Raw genomic sequence first — 20,781 nt, forward strand, 5'->3', positions numbered from 1 at the left:
TCAATGAGGAAAACGCACTACTAAAAGAAAGATTCATCCATAAATGGAAAATCTGTTTTCGTAGAAGATCATTTTTTCCATACGATAACTATTATGACAACTGTGACACTTACAATGACCGTTTTATCGATAATCGCTCAAATTGTTTATTATAAGCGTGTGCTGCAGTTATTGTAGTGTTCAGTTTTACCATCACATTCAAACAAGCTTTTCAAAACCATATATTTTAATTAGTAATGACCTAGTCCTCATACAAAGCTATCATATGAATATATAACATGAGAACCACTTTCATCATGGAGCTTGATAACGCAAGTCCCCATTCACTTTCATTATATGTAAGGCAGCAGTGCGAACATTCGTCAAAATATCTTCTTTAATGTTCCAATAAAAAAATAAATTAATAATAATAATAATAATAATAATAATAATAATAATAATAATGCAGACCGGGATAATGTAGTTAATTTCATAAACAATGAATGTTTATGAATAACATGGGCATAACATGAAAACTATATACAACTCATAAATATGTCTGTCACACAGCATTTATCCACTACGAGCTCAAATCAGATCACATGAGAAATGACATTCAAACCTTTGCAGCCAGAGCACTGGATGAAGAAATTGATCAAGTCGAGTAGTGCGACATCTCTGTCATGTTTGTAGGACTCAATCCAGTCATCAACGACCGACTGCAAAAGAGGAGAGCAGAAATCTTGCAAAGGTCAAAATCTGCTCGACTACACAGCGGTACATCTGTCTGCATATTCTCCTGCCAACACTCAAATCCCTCCAGAAGCCACAAACCCGCAAGAGGGAATTTAAGATGCGGATGCCAGAGCGAGACAGAGGGCAGTGTAAAAGCCGGTAATATGCTCACTGACCTGCATGGCACTCTTTCCCAGTCTGACCACTTCAAAAAGCATGACATTTTCCATGCCGTTTTCCTGGTGGTGACCGTTCATGCGTCCAGGCCCTTTCCCGACTCCTTTCCCCTTCTCTCCAGGGCCCTTCTTTCCTTTCTTCGCCTGAAGCAGAGTGACATCGCAGGTCAACGCTGACGAACTGAATCAAACTCTCCACGAGTGAAAAACGGCTATGTTCAGCAAATGTGCAACAGTCAAATATCATGTGCGAATCGGTAACAAACAATAGTATTTATTAAATAATACTGTTAAAAAGCAGCTTATACAAAGATGATAAATAAATGTATATAAATATTATATATTTTATATAAACACACTGTAATAAACTTTTTTCCATCCAAAAATGAAAATATATAGATAAGCAGATATGGATGGATTTGTTCAATTGCTCTGATTTGTATTTTTTTTTTGCTCAAAACATGTTACGAACATCTTCATGCATTAAATACAAATCTCCACAAACCCATTTAAATCAGCACATTTTCAGCAATCTTTAATTTTCAAGTGAACCATTTCTAGAAGTCGCAATCTTAAGTTGTGACAGGTTCACAACCCTTGGCCAATTATTAGCTCCAGAAACATTTCCACGGAAAACGGGGTAAAAGGGCATTTAAAAGAGCCTTGCGAAATCCTGTAAAGACTTTCTGATAATCAAAAACATCAGAGTCCACTCATACCTTGCCCTTCCCGACAATGACATTCCTCCCATCAGGATCATCGAAATCAGTGTCTGATGAGAATCGGGTGTCAGTGTCCCTGTTCACACAAACAGATCGATGTTATCAGAGTGAAGGTGAACGTGTGAACGAATGCATGCGCGCAATCTGTATTCATCACTCCGGTGCGTGTACTCACTGAGTGTAATGAAACTCTGTTTGTAATTCCGGTGCAGCTATCATTTCTTTAACATCTTCTGGTCCACTTCAACTTATCAAGGGCTTTGTCTTCATACACGCAGGGCAACAGCGGGTAATTTTGTCGCATAAACCTAAAAACGAAACAAACAAAAAAACACATACACGCACAAAAAAATGGTGAAAAAAAAGAGTAACACGTTAAAAAATGCATGCATGTTAATCTCAAGCAGTAATTATTCTTTATGTCATAACTCAACTTTGGCAAGTTTGTGGACTCATTTTTTAATTGCTGTCTTATATTCACATGCATCGGCTGGCTGTCGCAACGCATCTCGTTTTTTTTCATGTTCTCAAGCTACGAGACGTGCATTTTAATACAGTCTGAATGTCACCGTGCACAGTGTTGAAGCAAAACTTCTGCGTCAAAAAAAATGGTTTGCGAGGTCAAGTGGCAACAAAATTAAAAACCTGCCACGCACTTGTGCATATTTCTAACTGAATTCAAGCCGTGTTATTACTGTCATGCCGTGTTAATCCTCATCCAAAAATTATTCAGCTTACACGATTACGTCTCAGCGCAGCAGTACACGTGGACTAATAAAAATCAAAACTGCATCCCAAAAACTCATAACAATTAGTCTGCTCGCTTTACTATGCCTGCGACTTCAATCGGTCTGTCATTATGGTTAGGCAGAGCAAATGCGGTCATGTTGCAGCCATAGGGGGGCAGTGTGGCTCCACATCAGCCTCCTGAGCGGATCACTCAGACAGAGACTCTTTCAGTCCGTGTGAAGGAACTCCAGTGAAAGCTGAAGGCGCCTGCACCATTTCTAGTAACAGCAGCATTTCAAAACAACAACGATAACGGCAAATAAAGCAGATATTTTCGACCTTGGAAGCATTTCTCCATTTCTCAAGTTAATGATATTTAAAAGCACACTTTCACAGAAAGCTACAGCCAATATTCTACACATAAGAGCACCCTCTCCAAAAGGTTTAATGACACAAAACCCATTTTCTGATTATTTTAAAGAGACAGTACGCCAAAAATGAAAAACAGGTCATCATTTAATCTCGCCTTGTGTCATTTATACCTGTATGGCTTTCTTTTTTCTATTGAAGATTGTTTTATTATTAAGTAAATCAAGAGGTTCACTTCAAATTTATTTAATTTAAATTTAGATCGATTGCTTTGTTTCCAAACAGAGATTAAAATTACTACAATGTTGCTTTTTTATCTTGATGCCGTTTGCTTTAGGTTTCTAAACGGGCCAAAAGAGTTATTACAAGTCAGGTAAACCGTTGTCTCATCGATCAAATGTTCTTTTATTATGTTAAGTTTCCACTTAGCTGTCACTCATCGGGATAGCACAACGGCTTTTTTGTAGTTGTCGTTATATTAATTCAGAATGAATCGTCAAAACACTTAAAATGCCATGAAAAAAGAGCGCTTTGTTTTTGAACGGCGAAGGCGTACTCACCCACAGGTTTATTTTGAGGGATTAGCAAAACAACAAAGCTATCTCTTTTCGCGAAACGTACGTGTTTACCCATCGTGCACTTTTATATAACATGGTTTGTCGGTCCATTGGATCGGATTGCCTTTTAAATCGAGCCGAGACCGATTGTTTTGGCGCGGTTCCGAGCGCGATCGCCGCGTTCACATACGTCCAAACGAACCGAGCTGAGGTTCCGAAATCATAATAATAATAATACCTTCTCTATGAACTACAGTTTTTGTTTTTTTGAACCAGTTTAAAAGCACGTGAGATATCCGAGCAACGCAGTATGATCGGCGCGCGAGAGGACCACAGCTCGCGACGCGCGCGCAACAAAACGCTGCAATTAACAATGTAATACAAATCTCACTGCACGAAAGACTACCGTGATTATCCACCAAGACCTCACTAAATGGCTGTTTAACAGGGTGCTGGACCAGCGCATATCAAATAGCTTATTTGCAAATAGCCAGCAGCATTTAGCTGCGAACAAGATCTGCTACTGCTAGTCAAAGGTGGACTTCCCTTTGGTCCAACTTCATATGAGGTGGTCCTAACACGAAAAAATAAGTGCAACGTACTTTTGTGTTCATATTGTATTGCAAAATACAGGTATGGTTAGGGACAGGTTTGGTGGCTCGGGCAGGTTTAAGGTGTAAAGAATGGGTCAACAGTGTAATCATGTAAACTTAATTACATGCAGGTATTTTTTTTAATAAGTAAAATGTAAAACGTGCAAGTACAGGATAAGTGCAATGCATCAAATGACTCGTTTAAGTGTATTACACCAGGCCACTGAATATAAAGTAGGATCAAATCTACAAGAAAGTAAATATGAATGGACGGAGCATTTCTCTGATAAATGATGAATCTTGTGAAGTGGAGCTTCCACCTTGATCTATCAGTCCGCATATTTTTTGCCATTCGACTATACGTTCAGAAATTCTCGTGGTTGAGAGGTGCACATGAAAAGTTGCTTTATTTATGCTGAACATCTGTTGCATGTCAAAACATTAGGCTTAACTAATATATATATATATATATATATATATATATATATATATATATATATATATATATATGTATTTTTTTGCCCACCAGAAAGGCAGATCAGTGACAGAGTAAAACTGCTATTAAAGATACAATATTTTCTGCATGCTATGAGTTATAAAATTAAGGTTTTTACCCAAAATGGCATGTATTTTAAAGTGTTTCAAGACGAACTAACATTAATGCTATGCTGTTGACTTTTGTTGATTTGTTGCATTTAAAGAGAATATAAAAGCATTTTTGTTTATTTTCCATTAAATGTGAATGTTTACAATAAAGCTGCCAAAATTGTGGAAATTCTACAATACAAATATATTGAAAATTACATGTTTTACTTTTAAGGACCTAAAAAAAAAAAATCAAATAATCAATCAATCACTTTTATTTAAATAGCACTTTTAACAATATAGATTGTGTCAAAGCACCGAACAAATAGGAAAATACAATGATAATTACCCCTCACTTGACTTAAAAATATAACTGAGGGAAATTAATTTATTAGGTTGTTACTGAAATACTCTTACGAGACACTTCGAGATGAAGGCAGAGCAGCAGAAACACACAAAAAAGCAGATGGCATCTGTGTTGTCACAAAATTATTTTCATTAATGATGTAGCGCCTTTATCACAGATGCACCCATTTCGTCAGACAACACTGCTGAAAAACACCACTACATCAAAACAAGAAGCACGAGTGTGGAGAATTACAGTACAATGAAAGTGAGCCGTTCCGAGCTGTGCGCTGAAGATGTGCCCGCGGTTCAGAATGAAAACAAGTGGGCGTGGCTCGCCGAGTCTGTCATATCGCGCTGCTTCCTTGCTGATTGGCTAGCCGGATTCCACCGTTTCCAGGAAACATCTCGGAGCGCCGGAGCTTCACGTCTACCTCTGCGGCCATATAAGGAAACAACACGTCCGCCCTCCTTCTCTCCGCATCCAATCAGAGGCCGGCTAACATTTGTGGACGTAAACATGAACAGAGAGAGCAGGAAGGAACCGGGCCACCGCTGTAAAAAATGACGCATTTGGACACTGCCCATTATTTCAAACGGACCGTTTTATGCGAGTAACGCACGATCTACAAACGCTCCGAATGATAATGCTCCGTTAAAAGCATTCCAACGACAGCAAGTATAACGCGGACCCATTACCCGCAACACTTTGAATTCGGCCATATATGTGCATAAAGAGGTGTGGCTTTCAGTGCATAGACGTGTGCGAACCAAATAAGTTTTAAATGGCATAATTTCGGAGTACATTATCAGTGGCAAAAAATAATAATAATAAAAGACGTGTCGAATACGACGTTCTTCTCTGCACCAAACGCAGGGCAAAAAGCGTGTGCCGAGTACGTGAGATAACAGTTATGTAATACCCAGCAAGTAACAATAAGCAGAATTTGTGCGCGGACGCAATAAAGCTCAATTTTTTATTATAGAATATTCGGCGGCGAGGCGGGAATTTAAAAGCGGCATCACAATCGACAACAAGGAAAAGTGGCGCCAAATGACGCTTCTACCCACAGCCATTGTGAACCACACACACACACGCACACACACACACGCACGACAATGACAGCTTAGCCCAAAACTAATACTGCCCCATTATTTTATGCCGTTCGCTACCAATGTGTGTACGTAATATATAAAACACATAATGAAAAACCGAACCTGGCCTCTATATACATTAAAAATTCTGCCCATTGCATCCGCTTCCTCTTATCATATAACGATAGTACGAAATAACCGGTTTTCGCTTTGTAAGTAAACAAAACCAAACATCGTAAACCGAACTGCACAGATCCTTGCATTACGCAAATAAAACGTTAGTGCAACGTCCTATGCATCCTACACAAACTTCACAATAGCACGCCACAAATAACAGCTCGGCATTAGCCATTTTACCGAGTGACAGATAAATTTGCGCCAAAATGCCATAAAGTTTGATTGGACGCACTGCCTCTGACGTCAACAACAAAAGATATGGGAAGTGTCTTTTCCCCCTTTTAAAAGTTGATCGGCACATTTTCTGCCCCACATAAGCCCCATTACATAGTTTTATTAAGCACGGCGTTAGCACCCTATCAAAACAGAAGTGAGAACCATTTTTTGGGTCACGACCCACTGGTCTAGAGAAGTGAGAAATAATGGGATCTGCTAATGTATGGAGCTAGTATGTGAAGTTGAGCGCTGAGATCAGGCGGACGCTCGCAAACTCCTCCTCGTCGCACTTCTTACCACGATATTACTTCATTACTCGCGGTGTTTTACTTCCAACGCACAATTATCACCGTCAAACGTCGAGCCTCTGAGCGCAAAAGCAGGCCGCGGCGGCGAAACCGCACAGTAGTTTGACGGAACGACTTAAAATACGATCAGAAGGGGAGAAAAATCTCCATCTTGAAGTCAATCCAGCACAGCTGTTTTCGGGATTCTCCATTTTGGCTCCGCTCGCTTCCAGTCATTATGCACGCGCACCTACCACACGCGCACATATAACGCGTAAAAAATGGCCAGCGAGCGCGTTTAAAAACGACAACGTGGTGAAATCGGCACAATAGGCGCGACATCAGCTTTTCCATCTCGGAAAAGGGGGGAAAACATCGCGTCCTCGTCCTCCATCTTGCCTCTCAATTTGTGTTCCTGACTGTGCAGGGTAAGGTTAGCCCGCTAGCTAACTGTTTACCAATGAAACGCCACGAAACACGCAAACTACGCTGGTTCGCGAAAACACAATACGCTTGTTTGATTTCCCAAAGAGCGCGGCGATGCGGTTTTTATCGTTTGAACGCGGCAACGGAAGCACGGCGGCTCGTTTCGTATCCTGTCCCTCGCTTACCAGGCTAGCGCGGCTAACACATCATCCAAATAACCCTAAAGCCACTAATTTCTATAAATCTCTCCGCCATTTTACCACTTACCCGATCGTCAGGGTCGGTTCCGGATTGTTTATAAGGACTTCTTGAAGCTCTAGATGGACTCCAGTGGCTTTAAAGTGCGCGTTCGCGGCTATTTCATGGATGTAGTTTGAAAGTGGCGGTCAGAGGCGGTTTTGGACACGCTCTTACCCCGCTTGCTCCGTTCGGTTTGTTGTTCCGATCACTCACAGAGAACCTACCGGTGTTGAGCTGCCACCTGGTGGACAGAGCAGGGACTGCAGCCCTGAGCTCGAGACTGACGTTTAGTGGTCGAGGCCTTTAGGTGCAAAACGCTCGGCGCGATAGACGCTAGTGCCAGAAAACTATTTTTTGGACAGTATTTGCCTCTGTGGGGACATTTCACGAAGCTCATATAATTGTAAGATTAATTTAAGCCGTCAATCGAAAAAAATAACTTCAATGTGCGAGCTAATGTAACATACGTTTACATTTTTAATGAGGAAAAGTAACTAATCTGACAGCTACAGGTCAGTACAAATGTTTGCAAGAAAGGCGTAGTAAACGAAATATGACACAATATGCGTTTAGTTAATGTATAGTGAAATGCATTAATCTGCACGCTATCATTGGGAGAATTTTGTAAACATAAAAGCTTTTGGTCTTTCAGTTTATGAATCTTAAAAATGACAAATGAAAGAACAGGATAATATCCACAGTGAAGTCCACTTTTATTGTCATAATGGATGATAAAATCATTATTAAAAAAGGAACTGTGAGAACAGAATGGTATAGAAAAAAAACAAACAAACCTGGACTGGTGAAGTTTAAATGAACCTTGATTTAAAGCCTCAAGCAATTATTTTATAATAAATAAATAAGTGATCAAATGTAAGGTGTGAAACATGATTATGTTAAAAACATAATCGAACAATTAAAATGTTAAAAAGTAGACTACATAAAAGGCACTATTGTGATTCACATGAATCGGACTATTTGAGGAAAGCAGCTAAATAGAACTTCTATTCAAGATGTCATGTTCTGCAATACATTACAAGTTAAATTATGTAGTGTATCCCTGCCCTGATCGAAAACCAAACGTCTATGTACAGCTCGTTATTTTGAAGTCTTGTTAAAAAAAAATAAAACAACATCTACATATGCAAGTCTACATATATACACACACAGCTTAAATTTTTTTTCACACATCTATGTGCAATTTTAGGAATGATTACATTCTGCCACTTTGAATAAGTATCAGTATTTCTTTTGGAGTGTTGGCGTCTCTGTCTTTCAGGCATTGTAGGTCTTGATCTTCTGCGTGATGGTGGCGCAGCAGATGGGACACTTGTTCAGGGGTTCGGAGCATTCCTGACAGGTGACCAGGTGTCCACAGGGAATGAAGACGATGTTAATATCGCTGTCCATGCAGACTTTACAGAGCTTCTCCCTCTGGAGTTTCTCAAGTTTTGTCATGGGGTCCTCTGTGGAAAGAAAGAAAGAAAGAAAGAAAGAAAGAAAGAAAGAAAGAAAGAAATTAGCCCTAATATATAAAAACAAGCGCCTATCTGTCAGTTTCCACAATGTTTGGCATGCTATTTTTAGGGGTATGAATTATGCACTTAATTTACGGATTTATGCATTTAACTTAAATTTTTTTGCATTGGTAAGTAAAGAGTAAATGCTTTTTTTAAGAGCAAAACCTAAAGCAAACACATACATGTGTATATATATAGAATTCACTTAATGCACCATTTAAAAGTCCCTTGCATACAAATCAGAAAAAAAAGGAAGCACTCGCCAGCTTTCTCAGGTGTGACGTCGGGACTGAGGTCTTGAATAAGGTCCTCTACTGAAGTATAACCCTCAGTGTTCTGACGTAGCTTCTGCAGAATGGTGCGCTCCACTTTGATGGGGTCAAAACCCATATCTACAGCCTTTTGTGCAATCTTTGACTGCAGGACGTTCTGTGCTGCTGAACACAAAGTAGAAAATCAAGTATCTGGGACAGACGGGGTTTTTCCAGAGATACTGCAGACAGCAGTTATTAAAGCTACGATTATGGAGTCATTGGATTTGAAAGCAAGTAAAACTCTTACCTTCCTTGTCACTTGAAAAACCATTCTGACTTGATCTCTGAAAGGCCAAATAACATGCATGTGTAACTACATATAGCGCACACTATTTGTACCAGAATAAAATGATTGTGTTCATTCTATTCATTTCATTTTCTGTTAAATAATTGTGTAAAGTAGTAACTCACTGAATGGTCTCCTTTTGGATGTCTCAGCTGCATGCTGTTGACATATTCTCCTCCCTTTTCTGCCAGAAGAAAACTGCAGCTGGGGGCCAATTATAATAATTTCACAATTAAAAACTACAATTTTAAACATGGTTAATGCTTGCCTGACATGATCAATATATAAAATATCTTGAAATTGTATTTTAGATCAATACTGTTAAAACAGATTTTTAGATCATTTGTATCATTTTTTAAAAATTAATTTTTTAGGTATGAAGAACTATTAAAAAAAAAAAAAAAAAAAAAAAAAAACTTTTAAAGTATGAATTCAGAATGACTTTATTTCATTCCTCAAATTGTATGGACCAATGTTCTTTACGAACAATATTAATTATCAGATAATATTAGGGTCTATACTTTGGCCGTTTCTGTTGATATTAGATTTTTTTTTTGTTAATTTACACAAACAAAACTGCATCAACTCTGTTAAAATGTTATCTTTAGTAATCTTAGAACCAATAACCTTATTATGTATAGTATGATGGATAAATGTAAATAATGTAAAAATAAAAACATTTCAAAATTTATGTAATAAAACAAAAATGAAGCTTAAATAAAATTTTAATTTAAGTTTAATTTGGAGTACTAAAAATAAAAACTATATAGGTAAAGAAAATATACAAAAACAATTACTAAAATTATATTGAAAATAAACATACATTGAAATTTAGAATCTTAAACTAATATATATATATATATATATATACACACACATACACTAAAATAATACTGGTACATTATATTGTGATCCCCAAATTCACATTAAAATTATCAATTAATTGTTTCATGGTTTTCCTTAATTTTATATACCAACTATAAAATAGTACAGAATTACTCTACTCCACTTATTCTTACATTTTGCAGTGAACACGCAAATCCAAACTGAGGTCAATGTCTCAAATTATAGAAAAAAAGCAATTCACCCTGGATAGTGCCTAGCATGCTCCTCCCAAGGGTCTTCATCAGGCCTCCACCCTTTCAGTCCTCCTCCACATCTGAAGCAGAGCACATGGTCCTGTTCCCCTAAATGACCAAAACACCACAACAGTTTGTTCTACGTCTTTCGACAAAGTGCTGCAAGGATGACATTTTTGAAAACCTCTTTAGCACTTTCTGCCATCCTGAAATAGCCGTTTTCCTTTTCTTTTTCAAATGGGTGGTCGGAAGCATACTGACGATGCCATTTAAGTGACGCGTGCACGTTGTGGTTCTTCAGCAGCCTACGTTCAGCATTTAACTTCTACAAATATTTTTTTTACGATTACGTAGCTAGCTATATGAGAGAACAATGCATGCAGGCCGATTAAGCTTGTAGAAACATTACTGTAGTTACCTCTGCTGTAGAAACCAGCTCTGGCCAGTCTCTCGGGGTCTATGGGATGCTGTCTGCCTCTGAAGGTTTCAAGACGCCCCTCAAAAGACTCCACAGAGGCTCTCTGATCATTCACCCTGGGCCTTGGTGTTGTCAGCGGCACATTGCCCACATCGTGGCCTAAGATGAAGAAGCAGTTCGGGTAGTGCTTTGCATGTTCGCCCCAGGCTTCGTCGCCTGGCTCCCAACCTGCCAGCTCCTGCCCACAACAGAAGCACTTCACAATGTCATTTGTTCCCAAGTAATACATCCCCGCCGCCGCCAGGTCTTCAGGTCGAACTGGAACATCTGCAGGCCACTCACTAAAAGTATTCAGCCGAGCTTCCTCGCTCTTCATGTGCGGCACAACGGGATAAATGGTCTCATCCATCACCTCTCCTGTGCGGAGCTGGAACTCCCTGGCTTCAGCCTCTTCGTCATAGGTAGGCCTTTGAATGAAGTCTGAGGCTCTCATACCATGAGCACAGCTAAGAAACGTGCAGTTGGGAGATGCTTGGTGATGTCTCTTCAATGGGGCATCCTCTCGGTTCCAGTCTTCCACTGTCGCATGGCAGCTAAAACAGCGCACCCTGTCTGCCTGACCTGTAAAATAAAAGCCTGCCCGGGCCAGGCGCTGGGCTGACAATTCTCCAGAACGGGGGAAGTGCTGGAAGGAACTCACACGATTAGGCATGGATGACCATGCATCATCAGCTTCGATTTCGCCATCTTGACTTGAGCGTGCCATTATTGCTTGTAACAAAATATCTGTTAAAAAGAAGAAGAAAAATTAAATTCAAATATGTATGCAGAGATCAAAAGTACATGTATATTAGCAGTCAAAAAGTTAATTCATTAAGAAAGAAGTCTGCATTATGCTCAACAAGGCTACACTTATTTGATTTAAAAAAAACAAAACAACAACAGTAAAACAGTAATAATGCAAAATATTATATCGCTCAGAAATCATTTTAATATACTGATGTTGCTCAGTTATTAATTTGATCAAAAAGCACTGCTTTTAACATTAATAATAATAATAATAATAATAATAAAGGTTTGAGCAACAAATCAGCATATTAGAATAATTTCTGAAGAATCATGTGATACTAAAACTTTAGTTATGACGCTGAAAATGCAACTGAATCACAGGCAGAAATTATATTAAAAATATGAGAAATAATAATAATAATAATAATAGGAATATTTCACAACATTTCTGTAATTATTAAAATAAGAGATATGTCATAAAAAAAAAAAAAAAAAAAAAAAGTTAACTAAATGAAAAATATGCCAAACCTTCTAAAGAAAACAGAACACAGTATATTGTTAAGGCCGGCTGTTAGTTTGCTGATGTACTTGCTCGGATCAATAAGTTTAGACAAGTTTGAGCAATAATGCTCGCTTGTGTAATTAGTGAGAAGTTTCAACCATTATCTTATTTGCAAACAGGGTTAAGAAAGAGGTTGTGTGATTAACAGGACAATGGTCTGTTATCAAACTGACTCACTAGGACACAGTGAACCCGATGGGCTGATCAGAACATTCCACAGCTGCTGTGAAACTGCCGGCAAGTGTTGCGTTTACAATGTTTTGTGCATGATTCATATCCACCGCCGACACACATTCAACGGATCTAGGAATGCAATGCTAGGAATGTTTATAAGACTACAAAAATTTTATCCGGGAGAGTCATTCAGAGTTCCTGTCGCTTTAAGAGACAGAGGCGTTGTCGGTCACGTGTGTACAGCGCCTCCAGCATGTGTGGGGTGATTCAGATATAACATCCACCCTGTTTCTTACTGCTAAAGAACATTTAGAAACCGCATCATCTAGCCCAACTACACTGTCGTTGACATAACTTAATCATGTGGTTGTACATCACAGACGTTGCAAACTAAAGGTCTTATGTAACTTTATAAAGAAAGTGGAATTACCGCGCCTTATGTTGTCACCTCTTAACATGAGCAATCATAACATTATCTCACACATCTGTGCATCACAACATGCCACTGCAGAGTCAAAAGATGTCCTGCCCTAGTGTTGCTATTAGGGCTATTGCTGCAGGTTCGTTTATATGTCTGCAGGTTGAAGTGACCGCAATAACGTGGTATACAGTACCTGGAATAAGAGGGGAATCCTGCCACACACGCACAAAAAAACCCTGAAAGCCATTTTTAATCAGGGGACACCCCCTTGAAGCGTCATTTTAGCGGGTTTGTTTCGAAAACCTGGCAACCCAGGTTCTTAGAAAAATGCAGGACTTTTTGAACTGCAAATAAATTACACAGAAGGAGGTTTGATATAACTTTCCATCCCAAATCACGAATTTCTTTTCACTCTAAGAATTCTTTAAATATAACGTATAACAGAAAATACAAGTACAATCTCCATAATATAATTATAAGGAGCTTCCTTCCATAATGCTCAACATTTGGGATTTGTATTCTGTAATTTGTAATTTTAGTCGTAACGTTACCTTAGCTATATATTGTCCAATTAATCCTACATTTTACACATTTAGTCATTTTGCAGTCGTCTTTATCTAAATGTATGGTTTGTTAGGATTATATACTCCGCAATAGTAATTAGGCAATATATAACGTACAAGGCATAGATCAATGCAAAGCTTGTTTATGCAGCTTTTAGATCACAATTAAAAATGACTGGTCTTGTGGTCAGGGTCATATATATATATATATATATATATATATATATATATATATATATATATATATATATATATCGTAAATTATTTTGTAAAAAGAGGGTTTGCTAACAGCAAAGATCTGCATGTGTGCACACGATAACATGTGGCGGATTTCGATAGTTTCAGTTTGACAACCCGTGCGCTTCACGTTGGATTGGAAAGCTAAAAGAGCACGATCAAAGAAGGCAAAACATTCAAAAGGAGGCCGCGTTAGAGAGCACGGTCGGACTTTGACCTTAACTTGACTGAATCAGGCTGTTGGGATTAAGAAGAGCGCACTAGCGTTAGCATTTAGCTAACCGTCCGCGATGTCAATAAACCTTAACGTCTGCTTACCTTCGGTGAGGAAAGGCGTTATCGACTGGACATCTACTTCGGTACCTGAAAGACGACAAGCTTCTCTCCGTTCTGCCCTTGGACGAAGCAAATAAATGAGTACTAGTCAACGCAGAGGGCGGAAACCATTTAAATACTTCTATAGTGACACCCCAGACTGGAACATACTATGGTTTAACCTGGAACATGAATATTAATTAGGTAATGTGACGTTCCCTTATCCTATTGGCTGGTGTTGTTTTAGGAACGTCATCGCAAGCGGGGCTCTCCATCAAGTATAGTAATACTTTGATTGAAGTGTAGTTAGAATTCGATTTCGCTTTCTTCACCCACTTGTAGGGAATTTTTCTGTCGTGTTACGATTAAGCTCACCATTTTCAGTTATCCCCTACATATCATACAGAGTATTTATTTTCCCGAAACTTTAAAAGAATATCAAACATAATACCACATTTTCCAGCTGAGTTGAATATTGTTTTTAAATTCAGCTGGAATTAGCGCTCGGCAGATTTTAAATTTAATTCCATTCTTGATCAATCAGTAGTTTTTTTGTAATTAAATAATTAAAATAATATGCATGTCTTTTAAGTTGAAATTAAATTAAAACAAACATTTAAATTAAACCTTTCCTTATTCAGACATTTTATGTAGTGTTTCTGTACCAATTCAGAGCTGAAATTTAAATTGTTACACGCTTAATCATAGGTTTTTCTTACTACAGAAAAATCTGGAAATGAATGGGATCTTGAAAACAGGAACTCTGCATCTATTATAGGTTATACTTTCTATATATTTGCATGAACTAAAATCCAGCATAAATACACGATGACACAAAACAACATTCTTGTCATAGCCATTGACTTTTGCGGTATGCTAGTACTGTTGCAGTTTCGCAACTAGAAACTTGATTCTCTATGGGGTTCAGGGCCGGCCAGTCAAGCACACCAGCACCATAGTCACCGAGGGCAGGTGTCAAATTCTGCTGAAAAATCACAATGGACCAAAACCAGCTGATGACATTGCCCCCCAAATCATCACAGACTGTGGAAACTTAACAGTGGACTTCACGCAACTTAGGCTACGAGCTCCTCCACCCTTCGTCCAGACTGTAGGAGCTCGGTTTCCAAATGAACTACAAAACTTTCTCTCATCTTTGGACTTTGGACAACGGTCCAGTTCTTCTTCTCCTTAGCCTCCGACGACGTTTGCGGTTCAGGAGTGGCTTAACAAGGGAAATACAACAACTGTAGCCGAATTCCTTGACACATGCGGTACCTTGACCCCAGCCTTAGTCCATTCCTTGTGAAGTTCTTGAATCGATTTTGCTCGACAATCCTCGTAAGGCTTGCGGTTCTCCCAGTATCTTTTTCTCCCACGTTTTCCTTCCACTCAACTTTCTGTTAGCATGCTTGGATACAGCCAGCTTCTTTGGCAGTGAACGGTTTCAAGGACTGTCTTCTGGACAACTGTCAGATCAGCAGTCTTCCCCATGATTGTGTAGCCTAGTGAACCAAACGGAGAGGCCATTTTGAAGGACAGTATAGGACAGATAAAACAAGCCCTTCTAAGATTAGATACAAAGAAAGCAAGTTTCCCCCAGATGATACACCTCTTTGGCTTCTCAAGAATCATGCAGAAAACCTCATCCTCACCCTTTAGCCTTGCCACGTAACCCTAGAGAAAGAATACACACCAGCATGTGTTAACATCTTTTACTCTTACTACTTCTAAAAAGGCTACACACTTCAATCCATATGAATATAGGTGGCTATACTACTTCCCCGTCGAAAAAAAACATCATATGCAGCAAAAGGACCAGCATAAACCAGCTTAAACCAGAATCCCAGCTTCAAAACATTCCTGTGAAATTATCACATTGACGACTATCTAAAAAGGCGTCTCTATGTTTCCATTTTTTTTTTTTTTTGTAAAACATGGAGGTTCTGCTGATGATTTAGTGCAGGCTTTCTCAACTATGGTCCTCAAATTTTAGCTCCATCCCTAAACAATTAACCATGAATCAGTTCAAGGGCCTGTTCCTTTAAGCAAGTTTACCAAATAAGCCAGGCTTATTTAAGATAGTCTGAATTATTTTAAACCAAATCAACTTAGAATAAGTCAGACTAGCTGAAATAAACCTTGCTTATTTTGTAAACGTCTGAGAGAGCAAGCCAATATCAAATTCATACAAGAGATTATTCAGAAGGATCGTCGTCTTCGTGATCTTTAGCAAAGCATGACATTTTTACAGCTGCCTTTGTATTTTTCCAAACATTTTATGTTCATGTGCGTGTGTGAATGAACACTATTTTGTTGATGTATAGACAGGTATATGTGCAAATGTCTATCTTTAATTATTTTTGGAGTAGTGTTAATAATATGTGGTATCTTGGGTATTTTAGTGCTTTGTGTTTTCTTGCAATTCGTTGCACTTTCTGCTGTAATTCAATCCCAGTATTGCGAAGCAGAATAGTAAATAAACTTCAAACTGACTGAACCGGTTGTAATAATTTGAAATACTACAAAAAAAAAAAACACGTTCACTTTAAGTTAGGGATGATTATATGATGGAGCAGAATTCACGAGAACAGAAATGTTAGATCCTCAAGATTAATTGTGTGTTTCTTTCTTTCTTAATCCAAGGAGGAAACAGAAGACAGGGTTAATCACTATTAAATTTCAGGAGGCTGCCCAAAATGCACAGACAGCGCATGGTGGTTTTCCATATCGTCATGGGGAATTGGGTTGAGCAGTAGATAATAGGAAGTTTTCTTCACCACTACCCTATTTTATGCGGTGAAACTTTTGCTGACAAGTTGGCACCTAAAACTGGCATTGCATGAAATGCATTCATAGGTTTTTTTTTTTTTTTTTTTGAGTTCAGCAGCCTAAAACGATTTAAGTTACTGTAAGAAGATGTCTGCTTAAATACCTATTCAGTATTTCCTTGACAAGAAAAGCATGGCCATAGGTTTGAATATATTAAATATTAAAAAGTAGAACTATTAGCTGAATGACAAAGAAGTATCTAATAAACACTACAGTTTAAAAGTTAGATCACCAAGGCTGCTATCTGATAAAAAGAAATACAAAGAAACATTGTGAGATAACATTTTCTAAGTGAGTATATGGTTTTTTTATTCCTGTGATCAAAGCAGAATTTTTAGCATTATTACTCCAGACGTAAGTGTCACACGATCCTTCAGAAATCATTTTAATATGCTGGCTTTCTGCTGAACAAACAATTGTGCCGATTAAGAATTTTGTGGAATAGAAAGTTCAAAAGAACATTATTTAATTTTTAATTTTTTAAATAAATGTGTTACTGTTGTTGTTGAATTTTAATTAGATGTCTCCGTATTTAATTGAGTATAGACTTACCTTTTAACACAACACTTAGATATGACTGCAACAATAAATTTTATTCAATTACAATTTATTTTCATTATAAAAAAAAAAAAACAAGCATCAAGATGAAAGAATAGACTATGGTGTTGTCATTTTTGCACACAGATACAAACCTAGAAATGACACGTGATTAAGAACAAAATCAGCTTTAGGTTTAACAGAAATAAAGCATCCGTTGCTGAAGTCAAAATAATCAGAATGTTATCTGTAAATCTAAAATCCTAAAGTGACCAATATATTAAGCCATGAGCTTTTAAACTGCCAAAAAAAATTAACGTTGATGACATAATGTTGACTTTATTCTCTGCAGCGAACATCTGTGAAAACGCCCAGCACAAAGCAGTTCCTCTACTGTGTCTCTCTCAGATACTCTCATAAACAATATTATTCATACATGAAGAGCAGCTTAATCAACAGCTCCAAGTGCATTCTTTCATTTCTGTTCAGGGTCCATCAACCCTCCACGATGCGCTTCAACACAGATCCCAGGGCACCTTTAGCTACTTGTAGAGGCGTCATCTTTTCCTTGTTCTCGATGTAGATGCTGGCGCCATGTTCCACGAGGAGTTTTGCGGCCTCCGTTCGCTCCTCGTCGCATGCGAGATGACTAGCAAAAACAATAAAACGCTCATGGAGAACTGCTCCGAGGAAGCATTTATACACCATTACACGGATACGCCGTGGTTCTACTCACAGTGGTGTGTTTCCCTCCGAGTCTTGAATGTTGGTAGAAGCGCTCTCTTTCAAAAGAAGCTGAATGAGTCGATAGTTGCCTTTGGCAGAAGCTCTGTGTAGAGGAGTTGATTCCAGTTTATCTGTGGCGTTGGGGTCTGCACCATTTTCTAGCAAAATCTGGGCTATCTTTTGGGAGAACAATAAAAAAAAAAGACAATGCATTCTAATTATTTTATTTAAATAAATGAGAAAATGAGAATAAGAATATGAAAAGTTTTAAAGAAAAAATGTACTGTAATCTTGTAATATAGTTAATTAGCTGGTGATTATAATTAAATATTATAATTAAAGTAGCTAGTAAAATAATAAAATATTAATATAGACAATTTCCAGATTTTTAGAAAGATGTAATGTTATCATTTGTTATAACTCTCCAACTAAAAAAAAGAAAAAAAAAAAAAAAAGGTGTTGGCAATATACTATTATAAGGCAAATAAAGTATTAATAGAAACAGTGTCACAAAAAAAAAAAAAAAACATTTTCACTTTCATCAAAACCTGAGGAAGTGTTGTATCCTCATGATCAGTTACCAGTGTTCCTCATTTCAGAGTTTCTGAATGGGAAAAAAAAAAGGGGCTCGCAATATTCAGAGTGGAAATTAATGATACGACAAAGCAGCATGTAATTAGCTTCATTAAATTATCAGAAGGTGAGAGTAAAAAATAAAATACATTGATTAGCATTTGATTAAGTGAGATAAGTATTTGATCCCCTAAGAACTAGCAAAATTTCCGGCTTCCACAGATAAAATAAAAATGAAGAAATAAATCAATCAACTCTCGCAAATCCCAAGTGATCGAGGACTTCCCGCTGCAAAGGTCCCACTATATAAGCTTTGACGTACATCCTAATCAAGACTGAGGGAAGTTAATGAGTGAACGGCATAAAAAAAAAAAAAAAAAAAAAAAAAAAAAAGAAAGAACTGAAACTTTGACATGATCTTTCTGGCATGGTTGACAAAACTACGAGACTCAGCTTATCTCTGTGCTTGCCAACAAGGGTTTCCCCTCCAAGTACAGAGTAATGCTTTTCTTCAGGATCGAATGCTTATTTCACCCAATGGATTCCAAATCAATTCATGACTTCATTATAAAGGTGTTTTTTCCTGAATTTCTGTCTGATCTTCAGTCTCTTAAAACGAACCTAGCACAAAAACGACAGATCCTTCAAGTGGGCAAACTTACAAAAACAGCAGGGGATCAAATGCTTACTTCTCTGCAAGGTGTTAATGGGGCCGCAACAAATGATTAGTGCTGATAACCAATTAAATCAAAGATTATTATAGATAATTGACTTAACTGATTACTGATTCATCAGTAGGCTCGGACTGATTAGTCAGCTTTTGTGATTCTTTAAAATATTGACATGGATACATTCTAAACATACTCGCATAAATACAGGGGCTCTAAGTCGGAAGATTTAAATTACAATTCTAACCGAAAATGACACTACGTTTTCTTCATAATCTAGTTTTCTAACACCGTAAAGCTGCTTTCTTTAAAGCAATCTTCTGTATGAAGTGATAAAACAAAGTGACGAGAGTCACATGACTACTGGAGGGCCAATTGCAGTGCAGTTGTATGAAACTTATTGTTACCCATAACATATGATTAAGAGATATATAATATAAAATATATAGTTTCAGTGTTTTCAAGAAAGAGAAAAATATATATAACGCCGAAGCTACCTCGTAATGGTTTTTTGATGCTGCGTAGTGTAGTGGGGTACAACCATTCTGGTTCACAGCATTCAACTGAGCTCCTTTAGATATCAAGGATCTGACAATTTCTTCTCTCCCAGCAGACGCCGCTATATGAAGAGGAGTCCAACAGGCCTAAAAGAGATAAAAGGGTGAAGAACTCCACCAAGAGGACATGCAGTGAATGACAAAGCATCAATAGCGCTGCCACCTGAACACAGAACCGCAAAAAACACCCGATGTCGTGTATGAACTTCACATTTAAATCAACTAGCGATCGGTAATTACACCGAAATTAAAGTTTCTTTTTCAGTACAGTAACATTAACTGGCGCGGGCTTCTGGACTGAAGAACGACACAATGCTGACTCACATCGTCTTTCAGATCCACTTCAACTGCGAGGTCCAGCAGAAACTGCACGATGTCCACATGCCCAGCTGAACAGGCCCAGTGCAGAGCAGTCCTGCTGTCCTGAATCAAACGAGACGGATCACACGCGACAGTGACATTTGAATCAACGGACGGACTTTTAACGTAGCATCGTGCTAACATGCGCGTCCGCCCCGCCCCACGCACCTGATCTGCTCTCGTCGCTTGCGAGCTGTCGGAAAACACGCATCTTTTCAGTTCTTCAAACTTCCCAGTGTAAGCCAAATTGCAGATTTCTACATTTGAGACCCTTCCCTCCATCTCACACTTTTGGGGACCGCCGGTGTGACGACTCCATCCAAACGGTCCCGCCCCAAACAGACAAGCTGCAATTTCATTGGATAAAACAACTTACTTAGGTACCGCTGAATGCTGCCCGATTAAAATATATGCATTCGACACAGAGTGCGAAGAAAGGCAATAACTAGGAAACGTATCTAAAATTGTAATAAAGCTGACTGACTTCCGTTTGGCTAGTTTGTTGGTTATATCATAGCCGCATGGTTTTATTTAAAGCCGCACATTATTTATTTTAATTATATAAAATAATATTCTATTCTATAAATTATATGTTTTTATATAAAATGATTTGTATTTC

General features: G+C 38.1%; 3 protein-coding genes across 4 annotated transcripts in view; all 3 read right to left on the reverse strand.

The window, feature by feature from the left end:
- stag2b (stromal antigen 2b) overlaps positions 1–7,453 on the reverse strand; it is a 21,355-nt gene extending 13,902 nt beyond the window's left edge. Inside the window, exons 1-5 of the mRNA XM_043258113.1 lie at positions 7,259–7,453; positions 1,788–1,920; positions 1,610–1,688; positions 891–1,034; positions 602–698 (exon numbers count right to left, since the gene is read on the reverse strand). Coding sequence (XP_043114048.1) covers positions 602–698; positions 891–1,034; positions 1,610–1,688; positions 1,788–1,831 — 364 coding nt within the window. The 5' untranslated portion in view covers positions 1,832–1,920; positions 7,259–7,453. The remainder of the gene's footprint in view (positions 1–601; positions 699–890; positions 1,035–1,609; positions 1,689–1,787; positions 1,921–7,258) is intronic.
- Positions 7,454–7,927: 474 nt separating this feature from the next.
- Positions 7,928–14,086, reverse strand: LOC122358298 (X-linked inhibitor of apoptosis). 2 transcript variants are annotated; one of them, XM_043258114.1, is made up of 7 exons: positions 13,913–14,086; positions 10,849–11,634; positions 10,439–10,538; positions 9,477–9,555; positions 9,313–9,349; positions 9,015–9,188; positions 7,928–8,697 (listed from the first exon to the last, which is right to left on the reverse strand). In XM_043258114.1, the coding sequence occupies exons 2-7, from the start codon at positions 11,612–11,614 to the stop codon at positions 8,507–8,509; spliced, it is 1,347 nt and encodes a 448-aa protein (XP_043114049.1). In that variant the 5' UTR covers positions 11,615–11,634; positions 13,913–14,086; the 3' UTR covers positions 7,928–8,506. The 2 variants fall into 2 exon arrangements, with proteins under 2 accessions (XP_043114049.1, XP_043114050.1); XM_043258115.1 differs by having other exon boundaries at positions 9,015–9,185; positions 13,913–14,084.
- A 3,245-nt stretch (positions 14,087–17,331) lies between these two features.
- psmd10 (proteasome 26S subunit, non-ATPase 10) lies at positions 17,332–20,509 on the reverse strand. The gene is made up of 5 exons (XM_043256826.1): positions 20,331–20,509; positions 20,127–20,225; positions 19,743–19,889; positions 18,015–18,181; positions 17,332–17,927 (listed from the first exon to the last, which is right to left on the reverse strand). Exons 1-5 carry the CDS (start codon positions 20,442–20,444, stop codon positions 17,774–17,776), a joined length of 681 nt encoding a protein of 226 aa, XP_043112761.1. The 5' UTR covers positions 20,445–20,509; the 3' UTR covers positions 17,332–17,773.
- Positions 20,510–20,781: the final 272 nt, after the last annotated feature.

This window comes from Puntigrus tetrazona, chromosome 14, assembly GCF_018831695.1.
Source record: "Puntigrus tetrazona isolate hp1 chromosome 14, ASM1883169v1, whole genome shotgun sequence".
NCBI classification, from domain to species: domain Eukaryota; kingdom Metazoa; phylum Chordata; class Actinopteri; order Cypriniformes; family Cyprinidae; genus Puntigrus; species Puntigrus tetrazona.